General features: G+C 35.5%; 1 protein-coding gene across 1 annotated transcript in view; it reads left to right on the top strand.

Moving 5' to 3' along the window:
- The first annotated feature begins 716 nt into the window (after positions 1-716).
- The window catches only part of LOC126765597 (nitric oxide synthase), an 86,466-nt gene continuing 63,026 nt past the window's right edge, over positions 717-24,156 (top strand). The window contains exons 1-2 of the mRNA XM_050483206.1: positions 717-745; positions 6,242-6,451. Of these exons, the coding sequence (XP_050339163.1) occupies positions 717-745; positions 6,242-6,451 (239 nt within the window). The remainder of the gene's footprint in view (positions 746-6,241; positions 6,452-24,156) is intronic.

Below are 24,156 nucleotides of genomic sequence, written 5' to 3' on the forward strand. Positions count from 1 at the left end.
CAACGCTTTTTTTGGTAATTCGTAATTAAATGTTTTAAATGATCTTTTACTACTTCTGCTGCGAATCGGCTTCTTCGTACCATTCTTATCTTTTTATGTGCCAGCCGTTGACTCGTTAATGATAACCTTCAGTGCAGTATAATTGACAGAAGTATAATGTGCTTAGGTACATATATGTACATATATGTATGTAGGTATGTACATATACATAAAACTAATCAGCTAGAGGCGGTCCTTAAAACGAGCCGCAGTTAATTGAATTTAACCTTCATTCCTGCATTGTGTGAAAAATATTTTGGATAATTATAGTAGCTATTTTTTGTACGAAGTTCATAGAACTTCTTGACCATTCTCAGTTGTTCAATATTTTATAAAAACCTGGCAATTCCATGAAAAAATATTAATTGCCAGAACCAAAGCAAGGTACCAAAGTACCAAACGTCAATGATAGGATCGGAATTTAAGCAATTTTTATTAATTATACTCTAACAATCTGAGTGTAATAGTTTTGTTCACCTAACGGTTGTACGTATCTCCTAAGACTAAGCGAGATAGTTATATATAAATGATCAGAATGACGAGAAAAGATGAAATCCAGGTTACTGTCTCATATAAGATGAAAAAAAACATACCACGGAACCCGACCGATCGATTTCGATCAAATTTAGTACCTCACATTTTTCTCATATTTCTATGTCACATTGCACGGTACACAAATGGGAGAAATCGGTGTACAAATCAAGAAGTAAGTAATATATGTAACTCGATAAACATTTGCCCTTATAATTCTTTTGTAGTATGCCAGCTTTTGACCAAAATTTTCGGAAATCCAACGAAAACTCTCTGCCCACAAATACCGGAAATGTGAACTCCAGAATCTATTGTTGATTTTTGACAGAAAATATGGGTCAATGTATGAGATAACAATTGAAATTCTGAGAGAATCCTTTCCTGAAAATATTATCTCTGTGTATCAAAAATGTGTTGATTTGGGTCGATACTTCCCTGAGCCCCTATATATCTAATATAAAGATTTTCGAATTTCCGGGTGTCTTTATGCTGCATCGGCCAATATTTAGGTTACCTCAATGAAAATTACAAATCATATTTTACTCAGAACAGTGCATCTTTGTGCCTAAAATAAATAAAATATATGAGGATTTTCGAATATCCTGCTGACTTTACTGCATGTGATTGGTAATTGTATGTGAGGTATATTAATGAAACCCAAGAAAACTTTTTTTAGTATGTGGCATTATAATAGTTAAAACACTTTCGTATAGTACATATATATCGGGTGATTTTTTAAGAGCTTGATAACTTTTAAAAAAAAAAAAAACGCATAAAATTTGCAAAATCTCATCGGTTCTTTATTTGAAACGTTAGATTGGTTCATGACATTTACTTTTTGAAGATAATTTCATTTAAATGTTGACCGCGGCTGCGTCTTAGGTGGTCCATTCGGAAAGTCCAATTTTGGGCAACTTTTTCGAGCATTTCGGCCGGAATAGCCCGAATTTCTTCGGAAATGTTGTCTTCCAAAGCTGGAATAGTTGCTGGCTTATTTCTGTAGACTTTAGACTTGACGTAGCCCCACAAAATAGTCTAAAGGCGTTAAATCGCATGATCTTGGTGGCCAACTTACGGGTCCATTTCTTGAGATGAATTGTTCTCCGAAGTTTTCCCTCAAAATGGCCATAGAATCGCGAGCTGTGTGGCATGTAGCGCCATCTTGTTGAAACCACATGTCAACCAAGTTCAGTTCTTCCATTTTTGGCAACAATAAGTTTGTTAGCATCGAACGATAGCGATCGCCATTCACCGTAACGTTGCGTCCAACAGCATCTTTGAAAAAATACGGTCCAATGATTCCACCAGCGTACAAACCACACCAAACAGTGTATTTTTCGGGATGCATGGGCAGTTGGCCACCAAGATCATGCGATTTAACGCCTTTAGACTATTTATTCCGGCCGAAATGCTCGAAAAAGTTGCCCAAAATTGGACTTTCCGAATGGACCACCTAAGACGCAGCCGCGGTCAACATTTAAATGAAATTATCTTCAAAAAGTAAATGTCATGAACCAATCTAACGTTTCAAATAAAGAACCGATGAGATTTTGCAAATTTTATGCGTTTTTTTTTTAAAAAAAAGTTATCAAGCTCTTAAAAAATCACCCGATATAACAATTTCCATTTTTTCAACAAACCTTATGCCGAATAAGTCGGTTAGTGTATGAGTTATATACAGTATACATATCTATATATAAACTTGCTTAAATTCCGATCCTCTGGTTAACATTTTACACTTTAAGGTATTTACCTGGCTTTGGTTCCTTTCAATTGGATTAGTTTTTGACATACAGGCATATTATTATTATAAGAAAGTATATGTCACTGATTGACCGATATTTTCGACAAAAAGTTCGCAATAGAAACTGGTCGTCCACATATTTGGTATGTAGCGGATTGAGTATTTGAAGTCCGACTACGGAAAGGTGGCACACCTCAAAAGTCCTATTCGTTCAAAGTGCTATAGGGATATATTGATTGGTTCTTGATTTTAATACAAAAAAGTGAAGAAAGATGGAATTAGAAATTGTGTTATATGGAAAGTGTAATGGTCGTTCGTGGAATGTCGTGGTTGTTATCCATTTCTCAATGTAACTTTAAATGTTAATTATACCTACCGAATTGGTTGAGTAGATCCCGTGGTATGGGCTTATGCCTAAATATGGGCAATGCTGCGTCCTTGGTCCAAATTTAACAGCGGTCGCTCTAAAGCTTTCTCGTACTATCTCGGGTTATTATTCGACAGTTATCAAAAAGATCTATCCTGTGCAAATTTTGACTTGACTTTTTTGTGGGATATACATATACACAGATGCCCCTTCCTAATGCTTTTCGATGTATCAAATAGCAGTCTTGAATATTTTTGTGGAGTTTAGTTATGGGAATTTAAGACGATTATTTGTGCTTTATGCACGTGACGATGGTCGGATTACCCCCATCTACAACACCAACTTTCTTACGGTGCCAATTTTAGATTAAAATTTTGCTTGTTTGAAGAGCCCAATTGTCAAGATTGTTTATGTAAGTATGATATGATTTTCAGCTGTGTTCATTGTTTACTATGTCTGCAGCGGCCGCTAAGGTTAGACATGGTTTAAAGAATTTGTTCGTGAATTCTTGGCTTAAAACAATACTATAACGATGTATCAGCTTTCATATTGGCTACGTGCGATCTTTTCCTATTTCCAGAAATAAAGGGAACCGTCGCTTTAGTAACTAAGATGACTAAGAGACACGTTTCGGCGATTTTAAGAACTGCTGGCAGAAGTTCATAATTTCGAATAGTGACTATTTTGAAGATGATAGCAATAATGTAGACGAATGGTTAAGAACATGTTTACTATAAACGGGTATTCTAGTTTTTCTAACACACCTCGTATCTGCATGTAATTTGAACTACAGTATATCTTTATTATTTGTCTGACGAATTTGACCATACATTAAACTTATCTCATACATCCGATATGAATGGGAAATGACCTATAGAATTTATGACCCACTCTTATAATGAATAAATGATTTCTGTTGAGATTTAGTAAGCAGAGCTCTACACTGGAATATGTCAATGGATGGCTGCGCTCGAACTTATCCCTTGCTCATTTGTTAATATATGTAGTTGTTGGTAATCGTACATGGCAAAGTGATTGTAACTTGAAGAAATAATAACATCAGTTGTCATTTGTCATATATGGTGATATTGTTTTTCGTTTCTTTTAAAAATACTATATGGTAAGTCATTGATAAGGCGTATGCACACAACATTTCGGAACATAGTACATCAAGGGCTATACAGTCTCATGACTCATTAACCGTTTGACCTTACTTAAAAGGAATCAGCTAAAATATTCTTCTATTCACAATGAATTGAATTCCATTATCTCAAATTTTCTGGATGATCTTTGATTATGTTATTTCAATGCAAAATGATTTACAAATTTTATATATAACAAGTAAGGAAGAGCTAAGTTCGGGTGTCACCGAACATTTTATACTCTCGCATGATAAAGTGATAATCGAGATTTCATTATACGTCATTTACATATTTTTCAAATACCGTATTTTTGTAAAGTTTTATTCAGCTATCATCATTGGTTCCTAATGTACATATATACTCGTATTATACAGAAAAGGCATCAGATGGAATTCAAAATAGCGTTATATTGGAAGAAGGCGTGCTTGTGAACCGATTTCACCCATATTTCGTACGTGTCATCAGGGTGTTAAGAAAATATTATATACCGAATTTCATTGAAATCGGTCTTGTAGTTCCTGAGATATGGTTTTTGGTCCATAAGTGGGCGAGGCCACGCCCATTTTCAATTTTTAAAAAAAGCCTGGGTGCAGCTTCCTTCTGCAATTTCTTCCGTAAAATTTAGTGTTTCTGACGTGACGTGACGGAAGGACAGAATCCGGATTTCGACTCTACTCGTCACCCTGATCACTTTGGTATATATAACCCTATATCTGACTCTTTTAGTTTTAGGACTTACAAACAATCGTTATGTGAACAAAACTATAATACTCTCCTTAGCAACTTTGTTGCGAGAGTATAAAAATGTGTACATATACATATAAGAAGACTCCCGCCACGCTTTAATCTATATTATTGTAAGCTATTTAGCACAGTCAAATGTTATTTATTAATAAAGACGAAAACATTATAGGTAGTATAGAACTTCATGTGAAATTTTCAACATACAAATTTTCTTCGAGTTGATGTCAAATCAACATATCTTATTTATTTTATTAATTTCATATTCAAGTTAGTAAAAAATGTGTAATTTTGAAAGTTGATTAGTATTAGTTGATTATTATTATCAAATGTTATAATTAAAGAAACAGGGATGGTGGACCATTCTTAATTTAACAATAATATTTATATTTGAAAACCAAAAATAATGCCCGCCTTGAGATTTATTTATACACATTCCGAAAGCAATACGAATCGGAAACTTCGGAATGGAATCGCTGAATTTGACAGTATTATTGAAACAAGTTACAAAAGTGACGTTTCTCAAATGAATTTTCCAATCAAAACAGTTTTAATCCGTTGATCTTTTCGACCTTAGCATAATTGAGGTGAATTCAAAATTCGCTGAAGAATAATAGGTGAATCACTTAAACCAAAGATTAGCGATTGACTCACATGCTACGTTTAAATTTGGTAATATGGTTAGATCCAGACATTCACATGCCTATAAAGAAAACTCTATAAAAATTTCAAGTAAATCGGTTCCGTAGAATCTGAGATAGGATAATTTTGAAAAAACCTGTTTCGAGAAAAACGGGTTAAAAGTTTCCGGTAACCCTATATCTCAGATTCCTCTTGTATTCTTGTATAGTTATCGAACTTTTTTATTTCTTCGCTAAAAAACCTCTTTATAATCTTTTTCGTGAACAGTATTGCACAAATTGTCAACTTTCGTTTAAAGCGCTGATTTCTTGGTTGAATTCTCTTTTACCATTCATAATTTCCAGCAATTCTAAGGAATATATTTGTGCTGGTCCACCAGTTTGCAATTTTACCCGCATATTTATGGTCAATAGAATCGTTATAACACATATGGACGATTGTTTAAACATGCGTTAATCTCATTGGAATAAGTAGAACGAAAAAATCACCAGACAGTAGTAATAGAAAAACTCATTGTTACCATTTAAATCTTGTATGATTTTGTGCAATACTTCGAGAATATAATGTATTCCTATCCTCCGATTGACGTTTTCAACATTAACTCAACTTAAGTATATTAATTTTGCCTCTTAGGTTGTGTTGATATCACATAATTATATATTATTTGAAGATGTTTTTAATATAATTTTAGCTGATACGAACTAAAATATAGCAATAAAATTAAGTATAAGTTAATGGTCTTCAATATAAGCTAAGAAGATACCAAATTCGATATAAATTTATTCACAATTCCTTCGAATATTGAATGCTAAATTCTTTCACAATATTTTTTAATAAAAATTGTTGCCAACACCTGAAAGTATTTGATTATTGCTAGTTTCAAGTTAAAAAAAAAATTATCGGTTCCTCCCAAACTTTTTTATTTTTAATTAGGTATTTTTAATGTAATACTTTGATGCTTTTACGATATACAATACATACATATATCTTACGAGCACTCGTACTAACCTTTCTTTCATTTACCTTCCTTTACAGCAATGGCTGTCCAGCTGATTGGATATGGATTGTGCCACCTATGTCTGGCTCGATTACGCCTGTCTTCCATCAGGAAATGGCTTTATACTATTTAAAGCCATCGTTTGATTATCAGGATCCAGCTTGGCGTACGCACTTATGGAAGAAGGGACGCGGGGACGCCAAGATCAAAAAACCGAGACGTAAATTTAATTTCAAACAAATTGCTAGGTGAGTGGGCCTCTGGCTGTTAGTATATGCAGATACACTTGTACTTACATTTGTGCATAAGGAAATAAAAAGCAAAAGCAAATGTGAGGAGTGCATTCAAATTAAGCAATAAATGAACGGAAATGCCGGCAATAAAAACGCGATTGACGAAAGCAAACTGGCGTATGCAGGAAATATATTACGAATCATTGTGACAAACTTTGTATAAAGGACTATGGGTCTAAAACCGTTTTCGAGCCAGCGGTTTTTAAGGAAACCCTATCTATGATCTCGTACTTTTCTTTTTACTCAAGATATCTCAATTTTTACTAAATTTACAGCTTTCACCGACGAACATACATGCCGACAGACAGACAAACAGTCACCCGGATTTCAACTTTTTCATAATTTATATATATATAACTCCATATCTATCTCGATTAGTTTTTGGTAATACGTACAACCGGCAGGTGAATAAAACTATTATATTTTGTAATTACATGTACAAGTGTATACAAAAAGATCCGCTCTAGTGTGCATTTATGGTTACATAAAGCGAGCGCAAGAAAGTGTTCCCTATTGGCATTGGTAATTGCTTGGTTGCCTTGTTTTCATACTGTCGTACTTACGTACTCAAACTCTTGCAACATCACAAACGAAATCTGTGGTATTCTGTTTAAATGACACATTCGTACATACGAATACTGGATTATCTTTTCACTTTATTGTGCTTGTATTACAACAGATACTGGTAGAACCATATTAACATAAAGACAGCTATTCAGTGCAATTTATTTACATAATTTTACAAACGAGTAAGCCATTTCTTTTGCCAACAAATTTTATTCGATACGTATGTACATATATGTTGCTGTAATTCAATGACCGTTTCGTAAGTAACTTAAAGTTTATTGGATTAAATTGACAATGAACAAATAAGGAGGGGCTAAGTTCGGGTGTAACTTAACAATGCATACTCTTTCAACTTACAAGAATCAATCCCAGGGAAATCCTTTAAGATGCAAAACGTCAAACAGAGGATCCAAGCAATTTTATATATAACTTCTCACTGAGAGACACATAACCTCTAATAGAAAAGCGAAAATCGTTATATGTACTATCTATTTTTCGCAATATCTTATACTATTAACATGCCACGTCCTAAAAAACCAATCTAGAGTAAAGTCAGCCGGATGTTCGAAAATTCTGATATTAGTTATATAGGGGCTGGGGTCAAGTTTTCGCCCAATGTTATTAATTTTAGGCACGATGACACAATGTTATCAGTGAAACACGCTCTCATTTTTTCATTGAGATAACTCACTTTCGGCCGATATATGCGGTACAAAGTCACCCGGAAATTCGAAAATCTTTATACACCCAACTCTTTTTTTTCTCGGTAGATACGTTCCTCAGAAATTTGTATAAAAACAAGTAAGGAAGGGCTAAGTTCGGGTGTCACCGAACATTTTATACTCTCGCATGATAAAGTGATAATCGAGATTTCATTATCCGTCATTTACATATTTTTCAAATACCGTATTTGTGTAAAGTTTTATTCCGCTATCATCATTGGTTCCTAATGTTTATACTCGTATTATACAGAGAAGGCATCAGATGGAATTCAAAATAGTTTTATATTAGAAGAAGGCGTGGTTGTGAACCGATTTCACCCATATTTCGTACATGTCATCAGGGTGTTAAGAAAACATTATATGTATACCGAATTTCATTGAAATCGGTCTAGTAGTTCCTGAGATATGGTTCTTGGTCCATAAGTGGGCGGCGCCACGCCCATTTTCAATTTTTAAAAAAAGCCTGGATGCAGCTTCCTTCTGCCACTTCTTCCGTAAAATTTAGTGTTTCTGACGTTTTTTATGAGTCGGTTAACGCACTTTTAGTGATTTTCAACATAACCTTTGTATGGGAGGTGGGCGTGGTTATTATCCGATTTCTCCCATTTTTGAACTGTATATGGAAATGCCTGAAGGAAACGACTTCATAGAGTTTGGTTGACATAGCTATAGTAGTTTCCGAGATATGTACAAAAAACTTAGTAGGGGGCGGGGCCACTCCCACTTTTCCAAAAACATTACGTCCAAATATGCCCCTCCCTAATACGATCCTTTGTGTCAAGTTTCACTTTAATATCTTTCTTTATGGCTTAGTTATGACACTTTATATGTTTTCGGTTTCCGCCATTTTGTGGGCGTGGCAGTGGGCCGATTTTTCCCATCTTCGAACTTAACCTTCTTATGGAACCAAGGAATACGTGTATCAAGTTTCATCATGATATCTCAATTTTTACTCAAGTTACAGCTTGCACGGACGGACGGACAGACGGACGGACAGACGGACGGACAGACGGACGGACGGACAGACAGACATCCGGATTTCGACTCTACTCGTCGCCCTGATCACTTTGGTATATATAACCCTATATCTGACTCTTTTAGTTTTAGGACTTACAAACAACCGTTATGTGAACAAAACTATAATACTCTCGTTAGAAACATTGTTGCGAGAGTATAAAAAACCGTGTAAAAAAAGGCGTTTCCTATAGAAAAAGGGGGGATACGTTCCATGTCATCTGAAAACCGTGTAAGATTAAATAAATAATTATATTTACTTCGAAAAACCGTGTAAAAAATGTTGAAAACTATAAAATTTCAGATATGCATACAAATTGAATTTTCATATAGGATTTTATTGAGCATTAAAACTTAAAATACATAATTCATACAGGTGAAAAATTGGTAGATTAAGCAGAAAACAAAAGAAATCTGTTACTCCAGAACTAGGAACAGAAAAATTAGAATAGAAATAAGGAAAAAATATTTACATAGCTACACAATTATTCGTCGCTACCTGATAACAAGCGAAATTGTTTGCGACGAACTGGACTAAAGTCGGTATTATCGCTGGAGATATCCATTTCAGCAATGTAAATGTGTAGGTAAGAGTTATCGAATAAGGGGGCTTCCCAGTTACTACTATGTATGTGTGTTATTTCAGCAATGATGCTTAGTGTGGTAAAAACAAACAAGACAACAAAAACAATTACAAGACTGTGATTTAAAACCGTAGTAGATTAAACATTTTCTCAACCGTGTAACTTCAAATCCGTGTAAAAAGAAACCGTGTAAAAAAAGAATTTGGTGTATTAGGTATATGAGGGCTGATGGAAGTATTGGTCCCCTTTATCCTGTTTTTTTAATTTTTTCTTGATTTGTGTACTGGGAAGTGAAAGAATCTAGTCTAATTTAAAATTGTGTTATGTGGGAAGCAGGAGTGGTTGTTGTCCGATTTCGCCCATTTTCGCACTGTGATATATAAATATGATAGAAATTTTACATACCAAATCTTGTCGGTTGGTCAGGTCACAGATTTTCACATTCTCGATATATGTTTTTATAAGATTTGTACTCAATAAATTTGGTTGATGTGGTTTAGGAGATATATAATTTAAACTTATGGGAGGGCGGGGCCACGCTCACTTTTTCAAAAAAATTTATCCACAGGTGCTACTGTGGTCCTCTGTACCAAATTACAGTTTTTATATGTATCTTAATTTAGTGCTTAGTTATGACACACAGACAGACAGTCAAGCGGATTTCAACTTTTCCGTCATCCTGATCAGTTCTATGTATATAAATAACCATATATCTATCTCGCTTAGTTTTAGGTGATACGTACAACCGTTAGGTGAACAAAACTATAACTCCGTAGCAACTGGTTGCAAGAGTATAAAAACGTTGCGAAAGAATTCGACATTCATTATTCTACGGAATCGTGAACGAAATACGAACAAATTTGAATTTTATTAAGTTATGTTATTGGTCATAAACTCAATTATTTTATAATTATATCCCCTCAGCGGAAATTTTATTAAAATCAACATAAAATGATGTATATCTAATATAAACTCATCAGAAAAGGATAAATTTAGTATATTGAGTTGATGTGCAAACGTCAACCATATGATCGCATTTGATGATATTAAGTATATGAAATTAAGACAAAGGCCTAAACCAACTCAATTCATGTTCAGCGCTTAACCATTAATATTATAAGCTTTGTTACAATAATGAAAATTATAATGTGTAGTAAAATATAATTTCACATATTTACGACATTAAACTACACTACATCATATATTATACGTTAATTTTCAAGACTTCTTACATACAAACCGATATGTACGGTACAAGGCCGACCGGAAGTTTGAAAATCTTGAATTAGGTATATGGGAAATAGGTATACTATTGACCCAGTTTTATCTATTATTGGTATTACTACATATTATACAGATAACAGTTATAATGGGGCTAGGGCCCCGATTTTATCCATTTTAGACACTTAGATGCAGTGTTATTTAAAAAACAGACACAGTCAATTTATTTAAGATTGATTCAACCCGGCTTGGACATTAAAAAAAAATGTTTTAGATAACAAAACTATTATATTCTATAGCAGCATGTTGCAGGTGTATAAAAGTATTGATTATTTAAAATGTGTCGTTCTGCGACAGCTGGCAATCGTATTATTATAAACCCACATATTTATGCACATACATATTTACATATGTACGTGTATCGCATACAAAATGCGAGTCTTGGCAGATCTGAAGTGTAATAAGATTTAAAATGCGAATTAAAGCGTAAATGTACATGCGTTTGGACTCAAAAAGTAATGGGTAAAAGCTTTTGTTTTATTTAATAGCTAAGCTCATCTCTTTTTTGACTTAATGGAAAAATACGAGTTCGTTAATGTCAATACAGTTAGGCTCTTTTCTTTTTGTATAAATTTTTCACCTCAAGGAAAAATGGATAGCATATATTATTCAACCATTTTGAATAAACGCCCTTTACCTACATATGTAAGTTAATAGATACATACTTGTACGAGTATATTAAAATATTTGTGTGTACAATATATAAATAAGCGAATTTAAATTAAAAGTGAGCATATAATACAGACATGTGTATACTTGTAAGTTTATGTATATGTATATGTATATATGTAATATGGTAATTAGTATTTGTGTTCGCACATTTTCTGTACAAGGCAATGAAATTTCGTTTTTAATGTACATACATTCAACGCCAATACTTTGACAAAGGTGTTAAGGTTTTAATTGAATCGCAATACATTACATGGCAAAAATTGGAGAATGCTTTATAGTAATTTTAAATAATGGTACATTATAAGCATCATAAAATGAGGACAATACATATAGTACATATATACCATATGTACTAAGGTGCTTCAAACAATTTTTTTGAATTTTTTTTTCAACTCTTACCCTCTCAAATTTTAGTGATTGACAAACAAAAAATCCTCCTTCAAGCCAGGCGCTGTAGTTTAACTCTAAGGGGTCGCTATTTTTTTTTAGCTTCCCGTACATATAACATAGGAAATTTCGTTTTTTCATTCAAACTAAAATTTCACCAACTAATTTTCATTTCTCAAAAATAACCATCACATATTCAGAAAGTTCACTTATCAAACTTTAAAAATTCTCTCATATTGTTTAGATCGGATCATTAAAGAATATAAATAGAACTATTAAAAATTATCACATAAGGAAGTATTAAGTTTGAACATATATGAAGGATTTTAGGTTACGGGACCAGTATTTCAATAGTAGCTCCCATACTAATTAAAATGAAAGTCGTCGTTATTGAAGATACAGCCAACGTTGCTAACCAACTTCACAAAGTTTCACGATTCAACATGTACTTATACAGGGTTTGTCAGGAAGGTAATAGGACACATTTTTACGCGATTAAATTTTGTATGAAACTCGCTAAATCTGCGACAGAGACGTTTGATATGATCAAGCAGGCTTACCCAGATGTTGCTTTAGCAGGCCTTTTTGGAGGGTCGGGAAGAGATCGCTGATGAAGACCGTGCTGGGAGGCCTGCGACTTCGACAAACACCGACAATGTGACTCGTGTGCGCAAAGTTTTGAACTCAAACCGTCGACTAAGTATTCGTTTAGTTGCCCATATGTTAAATTTATCAAAATCTGTGATTCGTGGCTTCATGACGGAGCACTAGAACATGCGCAAGGTATGCGTGAAGATGGTCCCAAAAGTGCTCACAGAAAAAGAGAGATGCCGAAATGCGTGAGTATGAAGAGCTTGACAAGCGACTGATGCTCAGAGCATACTAAAATTATGGAGGGAACACTTCCCCAGCCTGCTGAATGGTACTGAAATTATAACGCCAGGAGAGGCGAACCCGATTCCCCAATCGATGACGATGGAGCATCGGGAAGAAGTTCGAATAGTAATTACCCGTCTGAAGAACAACCAAGCGGCGGGGGCCGATGGATTGCCGGCCGAGCTTTCAAACACGGCGCCGAAAAACTGATAAGGAGCATGCATCAGCTTCTTTGTAGAATATGGTCGAACGAAAGGTTGTCCAACGATTGGAACCTAAGTATATTCTGCTCAATCCACAAAAACGAAGACCCAACAATCTGCGCCAACTACCTTGGGATAAGTCTCCTAAACATCGCATATAAGGTTCTATCGAGCGTATTGTGTAAAAGGTTAAAGCCCACCGTCAACAAATTAATTGAACCTTATCTGTGTGGCTTTAGACCTGGCAAATCAACAACTGACGAGATATTCACCATGCGCCAAATCTTGTAAAAGACTCGTGAAAAGAGAATCGACACTCACCACCTCTTTGTCGATTTCAAAGCTGCTTTTGACAGCACGAAAAGGCGCTACCTTTATGTCGCGATATCAGAATTTCGTATCCCCGCTAAACTAATACGGTGGAGTAAACTGACGTTGACCAACACCAAAAGCTCAGTCAGGATCGGGAAGGACCTCTCCGAGCCGTTCGATACCAAACGAGGATTCAGACAAGGCGACTCCCTATCGTGGGACTTCTTTAATCTGCTGCTAGAGAAAATAATTCGAACTGCAGAACTTAATCAAGTAGGTACAATCTTTTATAAGTGTATATAGCTGCTGGTATATGCCGATTAATATCATAGGCCTCAACACCGGCGCCGTTAGTTCTGCTTTCTCCAGACTGGATAAGGAAGTAAAGTCTGGCAGTGAACGAGGGCAAGACGAAATATCTCCTGTCATCAAACAAACAGTCGTCGTATTCGCGACTGGGCTCTCACGTCACTGTTGACAGTCCTAACTTTGAAGTTGTAGATAATTTCGTCTATCTTGGAACAGGGATCAACACCACCAACAATTTCAGCCTGGAAGTCCAAGGCAGAATAACTCTTGCCAACAGGTGCTACTTCGGACTGAATAGGCAATTGAGAAGTACAGTCCTCTCTCGACGTACAAAAACCAAACTCTATAAGTCACTCATAATTCCCGTCCTGCTGTATGGTGCAGAGGCATGTACGATGACAACGTGTGATAAGTCGTCGCTAAGAGTTTTCGAGAGAAAGGTTCTGCGGAAGATTTATGGTCATTTGCGCGTTAACCACGGCTAATATCGCATTCGATGGAACGATGAGTTGTATGACATACACAATGACATTGTCATAGTTCAGCGAATTAAAAGACAGCGGCTACACTGGCTAGGTCATGTTGTCCGGATGGACGAAAACACTCCAGCTCTGAAAGTATTCGACGCAGTACCTGCCGGGAGAAGCAGAGAGAGGAAGACCTCCACTCCGTTGGAAGGAACAGGTAGAGAAGGACCTGGCTTCGCTTGGAATCTCCAATTGGCACCTTGTAGCGAAAAGAAGACCGCGTAAGCGGTGTCTACGCCAGTAAAGAAGAAAAATAATCACAGGTGACGGGCCGTGGATCTTTGAGCATGATCCCGAGAGAAGGAGGCAATCTTTCGAGTGGCATAAGCCGCAGAGAGGCTACTCCGGAAAATGCCTTCAGTGCTGGGAAGTCTCGCTGGCAGCGCTGCATCGACGTAAAAGGAGCCTATTTTGAAAGTTTTTTAAGAATTGTAGCTATTGGTTTTTTTTTTAATCGACTCAGTCTTATTACATTTCGGACAAACCCTGTACATATGCATATATCCACGCAGGCTGAAAGACTTAACACATCTACCAAATTGGAAGTGAGCTTCAACAATTTTGATCAGCGTTGAGAGAGGTTATATCTGCACAAAGTAGTGTGCACTGTTTGTGTACAGATGTTAAATTCGATAAATTAGCATCAGTGTGGCGCAGACGAAATTCAAATATGAGTGTATATAGTACATATAAATCTGAAAAAATGCAATTTCATTAAAAGCATTTAAGTGTTATTGCAGAGCTTGAGCATTTTGATTGAGAGCGCTCGTTTGTTAAATATATGTTTTTTAATGAAATCACTATGAAAAAGTGAAAAATTAAATTCGTCAACATTAATGACACGAACAGACAGTAAAAGTAAGATACACCAACAAATTTTAATGTTCATACATCATACATATCTGCATGTATACATATATATATATATCCACACATTGTACATACATTTCCCCCCGAAAGGAATGTCTGACGCAAAATCAGACTGACATAGGGGGAGCATAGTCAACAATTTAAAGTGAATGGAATGTACGGAATACATGGAAATCTAACAACAAACGAGAATAACGAAAATCATTGCTGCCTTAACAAAAAGAGGGAAATTGCTCCTAAACTCTCGCGGCATGGTGCAACACAGTATTATAATTTTATTCACCAAATGGTTTTTTGTTACAGGTTATAAAGTTATATGTATTTCTATTTGTACATATGTACATAAATGATGAGCTAAATTTCGGCTGACTGTGTGTTTGTCCGTTGCTCCGTGCATGCGATAACCTGAGTCAAAGTCAAGATATCTCGGTGAAGCCGTGTACCCTTTCTTGGCAACCTGGATGGCCGGAAGCGGACTTTGCCAGGTTCGCAATATTCTCTTATTACAAAAACAGTAAAGTGCTACATGGTCAAACTTAAGTAACAATACTGCAATTCGGTACAGGGCATTTGGGCCCTAATATGTATATAATGTAGGTAACTCATAATCGACGCAAACTGTATCAATTAAACTCGCTGGGAGCAAACCCTTCCCCATAATTGAGAAAACTACTAAAAGTGTGTTAAATAAACGCTGATTAATTTGCAGCAATGTCAACCAAAGTTGGTGCATAATAATTACTCATCACAATATTGTGTAAACAGGGCCGAGTTAGTGGTAAAGTTATCAGCATAAAACTTTACCCAACTAAATGTCAGTCCGTCCGTTCGTGCGTCGGTCCATGCAAGCGGATAGATATCTTATTGATCTTTGGCACTCTGGAGAGGTTGGTATTGTACATAGATGGGCGAAATGCTTGCTACGGCCACAAAATACCATTAATCGAAAATCTCTAAGATATAACTAATTCGCAAATTAACATACAGAATTCCAATTTGGTTGAAAATATCCTCATCTGCTCATTCAATATGAACATAATTGTAACCTAATTTACAAATGATCAATGGTGAAGTTTGAACTCTGGTTGATGTTTTAGAAAGGTAGTTCAAGCACCATTCTTCTCTTTATTCTGACAATATTAAGGGATATATACATATAAAGCATTGTTCACTTAAAATCGCAAAAATATTATTATAACTATAATAAATTTAACGTTGGCTTTTTAATTTTAACACAAGATATAATTATTTTAATACAAGATATATATATATATCTGTCATTGTGGTCGACGTTACGAAAGCGACTTTTATTAAGCCACGTATTTATCAATTCTTTTATTATATATTCCCACGCTTGTTTGCAACATAAAACTTTTATCCAAATTTGATCAATGTTTCGTTACAAGAGAGCCTTTGAGCTTGTCAAAAACGTCTTTTTGCCAAAATATTCTGTTTGTCAGATGTTTTAGTCTTTTTTTTAATTGAGGTTAGTGTCTTCCTTACTAATTCTAAATCCCGCGCTCCTCTTTTTACACACACTTGTTTAGCTCTTTCTATGCTCAAAGTATTTTTGTACAGTTTAATTACACTACAAACTGTTGTTTTGGACAATTTTAATTTTTTTCCAATTTTTGAACCTGACCATGTCGGATTTGCTATAAATTCGTTCACTATTAATTTTCGATTAGCGTACTCCATTTCACATTTACTGATAAGCAAGGGCATATATACATATATTTTAACTATTCTCATGATTTTACTCAGAGAATTTGTTTTCAGAAATACAATATGTATAAAGTTTTATTTCTCAACTGAAGTGTTACAAAATTTAGACATTTGATAGCTTAAGGTTAAACTCATGAACAGCACTTTACTGAAAATTTCAATTGCTCACAAGTTCACATGTATGTACATTTAAGTACAGATAAACTTTTTAACTCTTTTCCTTGTGAACTGAAAGCTTCAAACTTTTGCTAGCAGTAGCTTCAGGGCAAATTGTTTCACTTGGCTTCAACGTAGATACCGTTATTGCCCCAGTAACTGTTGGAATTTTATTTGATGGTCTATTGAATGCTGTGTTGCTAATATACAAGTATATAACTATATATATGTACTAGAGGACGAGCCCATGTTTTACTGTGGCTGATACATACTTAGGTAGTACTACTAATACCATCTATATGATTTCTATTAGTTAGATTATAAATATTAGTTAGGGAATAATCGCATTTTTGGTGAAGCAACAAAAATGAATCAAAGAATTGGTTTTTGGGGTAAAAATACTATTGAATTTGGGCTGTGCATCAGTGAAATCAATCGAGTCAGCCTGGTGGACTGCATATTAAGAAACGGTTCTCAAGCGTGGAAAGACAAAAAAATCGGCTGGCAAGGTTATGGCATCCGTCTTGCAATGCTTCCAAAAAATTTCTGTATATCTCAAGTTTTAATAGACCTTTTTATCAACAGTTCAGTTATGCCGCAATTTTTTTTATGCCAGATCTTTGCAATTTTAAATTGCCTGTCAAGATACCCCCTCCAATAGTTAGCAGGTATGAAAAAAATGTTATAGCTGCCCATAGATGTATTGAATCACCCAATTTATTACTTAAGAACGATCGACTCTGTCCACGTTATGAAAACTTGTCTACAAATGTCGCCTTTTACGAATACTGTGGCATCGTTTTGTTTATTGCCGTTTACGCCAATTTAAGGTTTGAATATTGGATACTGCGATGGTAGCGCAATCTATCGGTCAAACATTCCAAAATTAGCAATTGATTACAAATGAAAAATTAATTTAAAAAAACATTTTTCAGTGGACCAAATTGTGAATCTAAACCATTCCCGAATCTCCTTGAACACACACAAAAAATTTCATCAAAATCGGTCCAGCCGTTTAGGAGCAGTTCAATTACAAGCACACGGTCAGAAGATTTATATAATATATATAAAGATATACACTTGATGTCAATAAAATGAATTGGGGGAAATGAATTTTATTTTATGAAATTGAGTTGAACACTGTTCCGTTGTAATCGTATTTAGGTTTTGAGTTTGAAAAGTTGTGCAATATGCCAAATAATCAGAAGAAATTAGCGCGTGATCAAAATGATTGGAAACAGGTTATGGTATCTGATGAAAGAAAATTTACTTTGCTCAGCCTTACGTGAACCGTTCAGGTAATAAGAGGTTCCACGTAAATTTTTACTAAGAAACATTAAGTTTCCTCAAAAAGACAAATGATTTGATGCTGCTTTTTAATACCATATTTTGGGACCTCAACACTTTGTTGATGGAATAATGAATGCACAAAAAAATAGGGTAATGGGCACACATTTTTAGGTAACCACAATTGGGGAGCATTATAATTATGCGGATGGCCTTATCTTCCAGGATCACTCAGCGCTATGCTATCGTGCAAAATGGTTAAGTTTAGTTTAGAAACAAATCTTGTATGAAACATTTATACAGTATGTTGTATATGATCTTATTCAGCTCGAATTTTTATTTTTATTTGGATAATATATTTAATGATCTAAGGGTTCAACACTTGGATTGGCCTGAAAACTCGTCCTTTTTAAACCCTATTGAACCCTTACGACACATAGTGCTAAGCAGAAAACAACAAATGAAGGTCAATTGGTAAATATTTAAGAATCGGTTTGGTATAGTTCAGTTATAAGGAAGTCAATTGAGGGTCTATTGAATTATATGCCAACAAGAATTAAGACAGTTATTGAAGCTAAAGGAGGAACTTCTCGATATTAGCAATGCCTGTTTTTCAAACGTTAGTGAGAAAAATTATTTACTCGTTTTAAATTTCGCTCACATCGTTTTCTGGTCATGAAAACCATAGAATATATGTACATTTTGTTAAATTTGTTTAATTAGTTAGCTATTTTTTAGAAAAACCATTTTCGAGAAAAATTGTTGTGTATAACTAAGTTTAATTATATGGACACACAAATAAAAATGGGCCTAGTATTCTAACTTTGTAAAAATATTGCTAATGTGATCTTATTTCAATTATATTTGGTGGCGCATCCGCATTCGTGCGAAATCAGCCAAGTCTTGAAAGGCAAGCGAGTTTTTAAGACACAGAAACAAAAATTTCAACAGCTAAGATTTAAAATATGTTATAAACAATTGCTACGATTTTATTTATTGAGAGAAAGCAGTATTGTCTTTTTAGTTTCGAAAAGTGAATCACTTTTGATTTAATATGCAGGAGTGAGAATTAAAATCATGGCATATGCGACCGAATTGTCAAAATTTGATCTGCAAGATTTCAACAGTTTTTTTTATGTTATTTTACATTGTACCTAGTATATAAAAATAAAATAGTAACAACAATTCTAGTCTAATTAATTAGGAGAGATGTTTAAAAGCTAAATGTTAAGAAATACATGTGCTGCTACTGTTGCCTTACTAGGTGGGAAGGCTTCTTGCGTTTCAACCGAATTTCTCGCCCAGCAGTTTCGATGAATCTAAGATGATACCTAGGTACTTTGCACTGTTATGATGTGGTATAGGAATGTTATTTATATAAATTGGACAATATTCCGGCTTTTTCAAGGTAAAGTCGTTTAATTTTATGCGCCACTTAGATGCCCACTTAGTAATTGCGTTGACTGCTGTCTGCACTCGTCGACTAGATACTGAAGTTGACTCTCAAGCTGCTAACAAGGCTGTGTCATCCGCAAATGTCGCTGTCATATAACTAGAATCAGATGGGAGGTCACTGGTAAAAAGCAAATAAAGCACTGGCCCCGAAACGCTTCTCTGGGGAACAGCCGCTTCTATCGGTGGCAAGTTTGAATATGCATCCTCTTGTTTAATGCGGAAGTATCTATCTATTAAGTATGAAGCAATTATTTCACAAAATTGTTTAGGTAGCATGTATTTCAATTTGAGCAGTAGACCCGTATGCCAAATTTTGTCAAAAGCATGAGACACGTCCAAAAAGGCCGCCGTACAAACGTTCTTTTTATACTCTCGCAACAATGTTGCTAAGGAGAGTATTATAGTTTTGTTCACATAACGGTTGTTTGTAAGTCCTAACACTAAAAGAGTCAGATATAGGGTTATATATACCAAAGTGATCAGGGTGACGAGTAGAGTCGAAATACGGATGTCTGTCTGTCCGTCCGTCCGTCTGTCCGTCCTTCCGTCCGTGCAAGCTGTAACTTGAGTAAAAATTGAGATATCATGATGAAACTTGGTACACGTATTCCTTGGCGCCATAAGAAAGTTAAGTTCGAAGATGGGCAAAATCGGCCAACTGCCACGCCCACAAAATGGCGGAAACCGAAAAGCTATAAAGTGTCATAACTAAGCCATAAATGAAGATATTAAAGTGAAATTTGTCACAAAGGATCGCATTAGGGAGGGGCATATTTGGACGCGATTTCTTTGGAAAAGTGGGCGTGGCCCCGCCCCCTACTAAGTTTTTTGTACATATCTCGGAAACTACTATAGCTATGTCAACCAAAGTCTACAGAGTCGTTTTCTTCAGGTATTTCCATATACAGTTCAAAAATGGAAGAAATTGGATAATAACGACGCCCACCTCCCATACAAAGGTTATGTTGAAAATCACTAAAAGTGCGTTAACCGACTAACAAACAAGTAAGGAAGGGCTAAATTCGGGTGTCACCGAACATTTTATACTCTCGCATGATAAAGTGATAATCGAGATTTCATTATACGTCATTTACATATTTTTCAAATACCGTATTTTTGTAAAGTTTTATTCCGCTATCATCATTGGTTCCTAATGTATATACTTATATTATACAGAGAAATCATTAGATGGAATTCAAAATAGCGTTATATTGGAAGAAGGCGTGGTTGTAAACCGATTTCACCCATATTTCGTACATGTTATCAGGGTGTTAAGAAAATATTATATACCGAATTTCATTGAAATCGGTCCAGTAGTTCCTGAGATATGGTTTTTGGTCCATAAGTGGGCGAGGCCACGCCCATTTTCAATTTTTAAAAAACGCCTGGGTGCAGCTTCCTTCTGCAATATCTTCCGTAAAATTTAGTGTTTCTGACGTTTTTTGTTAGTCGGTTAACGCACTTTTAGTGATTTTCTACATAACCTTTGTATGGGGGGTGGGTGTGGTTATTACCCGATTTCTTCCATTTTGGAACTGTATATGGAAATGCCTGAAGTACACGACTCTGTAGAGTTTGGTTGACATAGCTATAGTAGTTTCCGGTGGGGCCACGCCCACTTTTCCAAAAAAAAATTGCGTCCAAATATGCCCCTCCCTAATGCGATCCTTTGTGCCAAATTTCACTTTAATATCATTATCTATGGCTTAGTTATGACACTTTATAGGTTTTCGGTTTCCGCCATTTTGTGGGCGTGGCAGTGGGCCGATTTTACCCATCTTCGAACTTGACCTTCTTATGGAGCCAAGGAATACGTGTACCAAGTTTCATCATGATATCTCAATTTTTACTCAAGTTACAGCTTGCACGGACGGACGGACAGACGGACGGACGGACAGACAGACATCCGGATTTCGACTCTACTCGTCACCCTGATCACTTTGGTATATATAACCCTATATCTGACTCTTTTAGTTTTAGGACTTACAAACAACCGTTATGTGAACAAAACTATAATACTCTCCTTAGCAACATTGTTGCGAGAGTATAAAAACGTCAGAAACACTAAATTTTACGGAAGAAATGGCAGAAGGAAGCTGCACCCTGGCTTTTTTAAAAATTGAAAATGGGCGTGGCGTCGCCCACTTATGGACCAAAAACCATATCTCAGGAACTACTCCACCGATTTCAATGAAATTCGGTATATAATATTTTCTTAACACCCTGATGACATGTACGAAATATGGGTGAAATCGGTTTACAACCACGCCTTCTTCCAATATAACGCTATTTTGAATTCCATCTAATGATTTCTCTGTATAATATAAGTATATACATTAGGAACCAATGATGATTGCGGAATAAAACTTTACACAAATACGGTATTTGAAAAATATGTAAATGACGGATAATGAAATCTCGATTATCACTTTATCATGCGAGAGTATAAAATGTTCGGTGACACCCGAACTTAGCGCTTCTTTACTTGTTTTTATACAATTCTTTGGTAAATGGCATAATATTTCTCCAGTTATTAAATCGTACCCAGGTGCTTTTTTGAGTCTTGTTTCCCCGATAAGATTTTTAATTTCTTTAATAATAACAGGAGAAATGCTGATGTGCGGATCCAACCAAATATTTTCACAGTTTATCTCATACCCATCGTTAGGCGTAAATGTATTTCTCAAATGATTTGCAAATACGGCAGCTTTCTGTTCATTCGTTTTGGCCCATGTAGTTTCGTTAAGTTTTAATGGTGCTACATGTTTTATTTGTTTATTAATATTTCTTGCAGCTTTCCAGAGCGAATAGTCGGTGGATTTATCAGCTGTGAGGTTAGCCAAGAACAATTTGTGAACTGTTTAATTTGTGTTCTTAATTTCGCTGTACATTTATTAAGCTCAGTTTTGTGAGCAGATGACCTAGTTTGCTGCCATCTCCGTCGAAGCTTGCGCTTTTTATGGATACTTTCTAAGATGTGTTTTTGGTATTTGGTACCACTTAGCTTCACGCGGTTATTTGGTGTACTCTTCCACGCAGCGTTTTGAATTACTTTTGTGAAATCTTCAACCTCATTGTCCAACTCAATACCAGTTGATATGTGCTTAAGCTTTGGGTCGACTTTATTCACTATACTTTTAAATTTATACCAATTAGTGTTTTTATTACATAACATTGGCTTGGCGGGCGAAATAATTGGCTTTTCATACAGAGTTAGTAGCACTGGGGAATGGTCAGAGCTTAGGTCTGAGCAATTTTTAATACATAAATTGAGCTTCGGTAATTTATTGATTATAAAGAATTCCAGAAGGTCTGGCAATTTCTGATTATCTGTAGGCCAATAAGTGGGTCTTCCTGTAGAAACAAAATTGCATCCAACTGCTTGTATAGCTTTGAGAAGTTCTCGACCTCTGGTTCTAGTTAAACGAGATCCCCAATGAGTGTGTTTTGCGTTAAAGTCGCCTCCAATGATGTACCTTCCGTCATATTTATACTCTCGCAACAAAGTTGCTAAGGAGAGTATTATAGTTTTGTTCACATAACGGTTGTTTGTAAGTCCTAAAACTAAAAGAGTCAGATATAGGGTTAAGTATACCAAAGTGATCAGGGTGACGAGTAGAGTTGAAATCCGGATGTCTGTCTGTCCGTCCGTCCGTCTGTCCGTCCGGGCAAGCTGTAACTTGAGTAAAAATTGAGATATCATGAGGAAACTTTTTACACGTATTTCTTGACTCCATAAGAAGGTTAAGTTCGAAGATGGGCAAAATCGGCCCACTGCCACGCCCACAAAATGGCGAAAACCGAAAACCTATAAAGTGTCATAACGAAGCCTTAAATAAAGATATTAAAGTGAAATTTGGCACAAAGGATCGCATTAGGAAGGGGCATATTTGGACGTAATTTTTTTGGAAAAGTGGGCGTGGCCTCGCCCCTACTAAGTTTTTTGTACATATCTCGGAAACTACTATAGCTATGTCAACCAAACTCTACAGAGTCGTTTTCTTCAGGCATTTCCATATACAGTTCAAAAATGGAAGAAATCGGATAATAACCACACCCACCTCCCATACAAAGGTTATGTTGAAAATCACTAAAAGTGCGTTAACCGACTAACAAAAAACGTCAGAAACACTAAATTTTACGGAAGAAATGGAACTACTAGACCGATTTCAATGAAATTCGGATAATATTTTCCAATATTTTCTTAACACCCTGATGACATGTACGAAATATGGGTGGAATCGGTTCACAACCACGCCTTCGACCAATATAACGATATTTTGAATTCCATCTGATGCCTTCTCTGTATAATATATACATACATTAGAAACCAATGATGATAGCGGAATAAAACTTTACACAAATACGGTATTTGAAAAATATGTAAATGACGGATAATGAAAACTCGATTATCACTTTATGATGCGAGAGTACAAAATGTTCGGTGACACCCGAACTTAGCCCTTCCTTACTTGTTTTCTAATGATTTCTCTACTGGGTATTAGAAACCTGTCGTTTTGTCGAAAATGCAGTTTGAATAAGACTTTTCTTGTTTTTATTTGACCAGTATGGCAGCGCTGATTGCAATTGGAAATTGTTAGAACAGAACAGCTGATTTAATATACGCAGAAATAACGTGTAAAAGAAACAGCTGATGTGCACTTTTTTCCCCCGCGAAAACTAATTATTTGAGTGTTTATCTGATTTGCCATT

Source organism: Bactrocera neohumeralis, unplaced genomic scaffold (genome assembly GCF_024586455.1).
Source record: "Bactrocera neohumeralis isolate Rockhampton unplaced genomic scaffold, APGP_CSIRO_Bneo_wtdbg2-racon-allhic-juicebox.fasta_v2 cluster10, whole genome shotgun sequence".
In the NCBI taxonomy this organism is placed as follows: Eukaryota; Metazoa; Arthropoda; class Insecta; order Diptera; family Tephritidae; genus Bactrocera; species Bactrocera neohumeralis.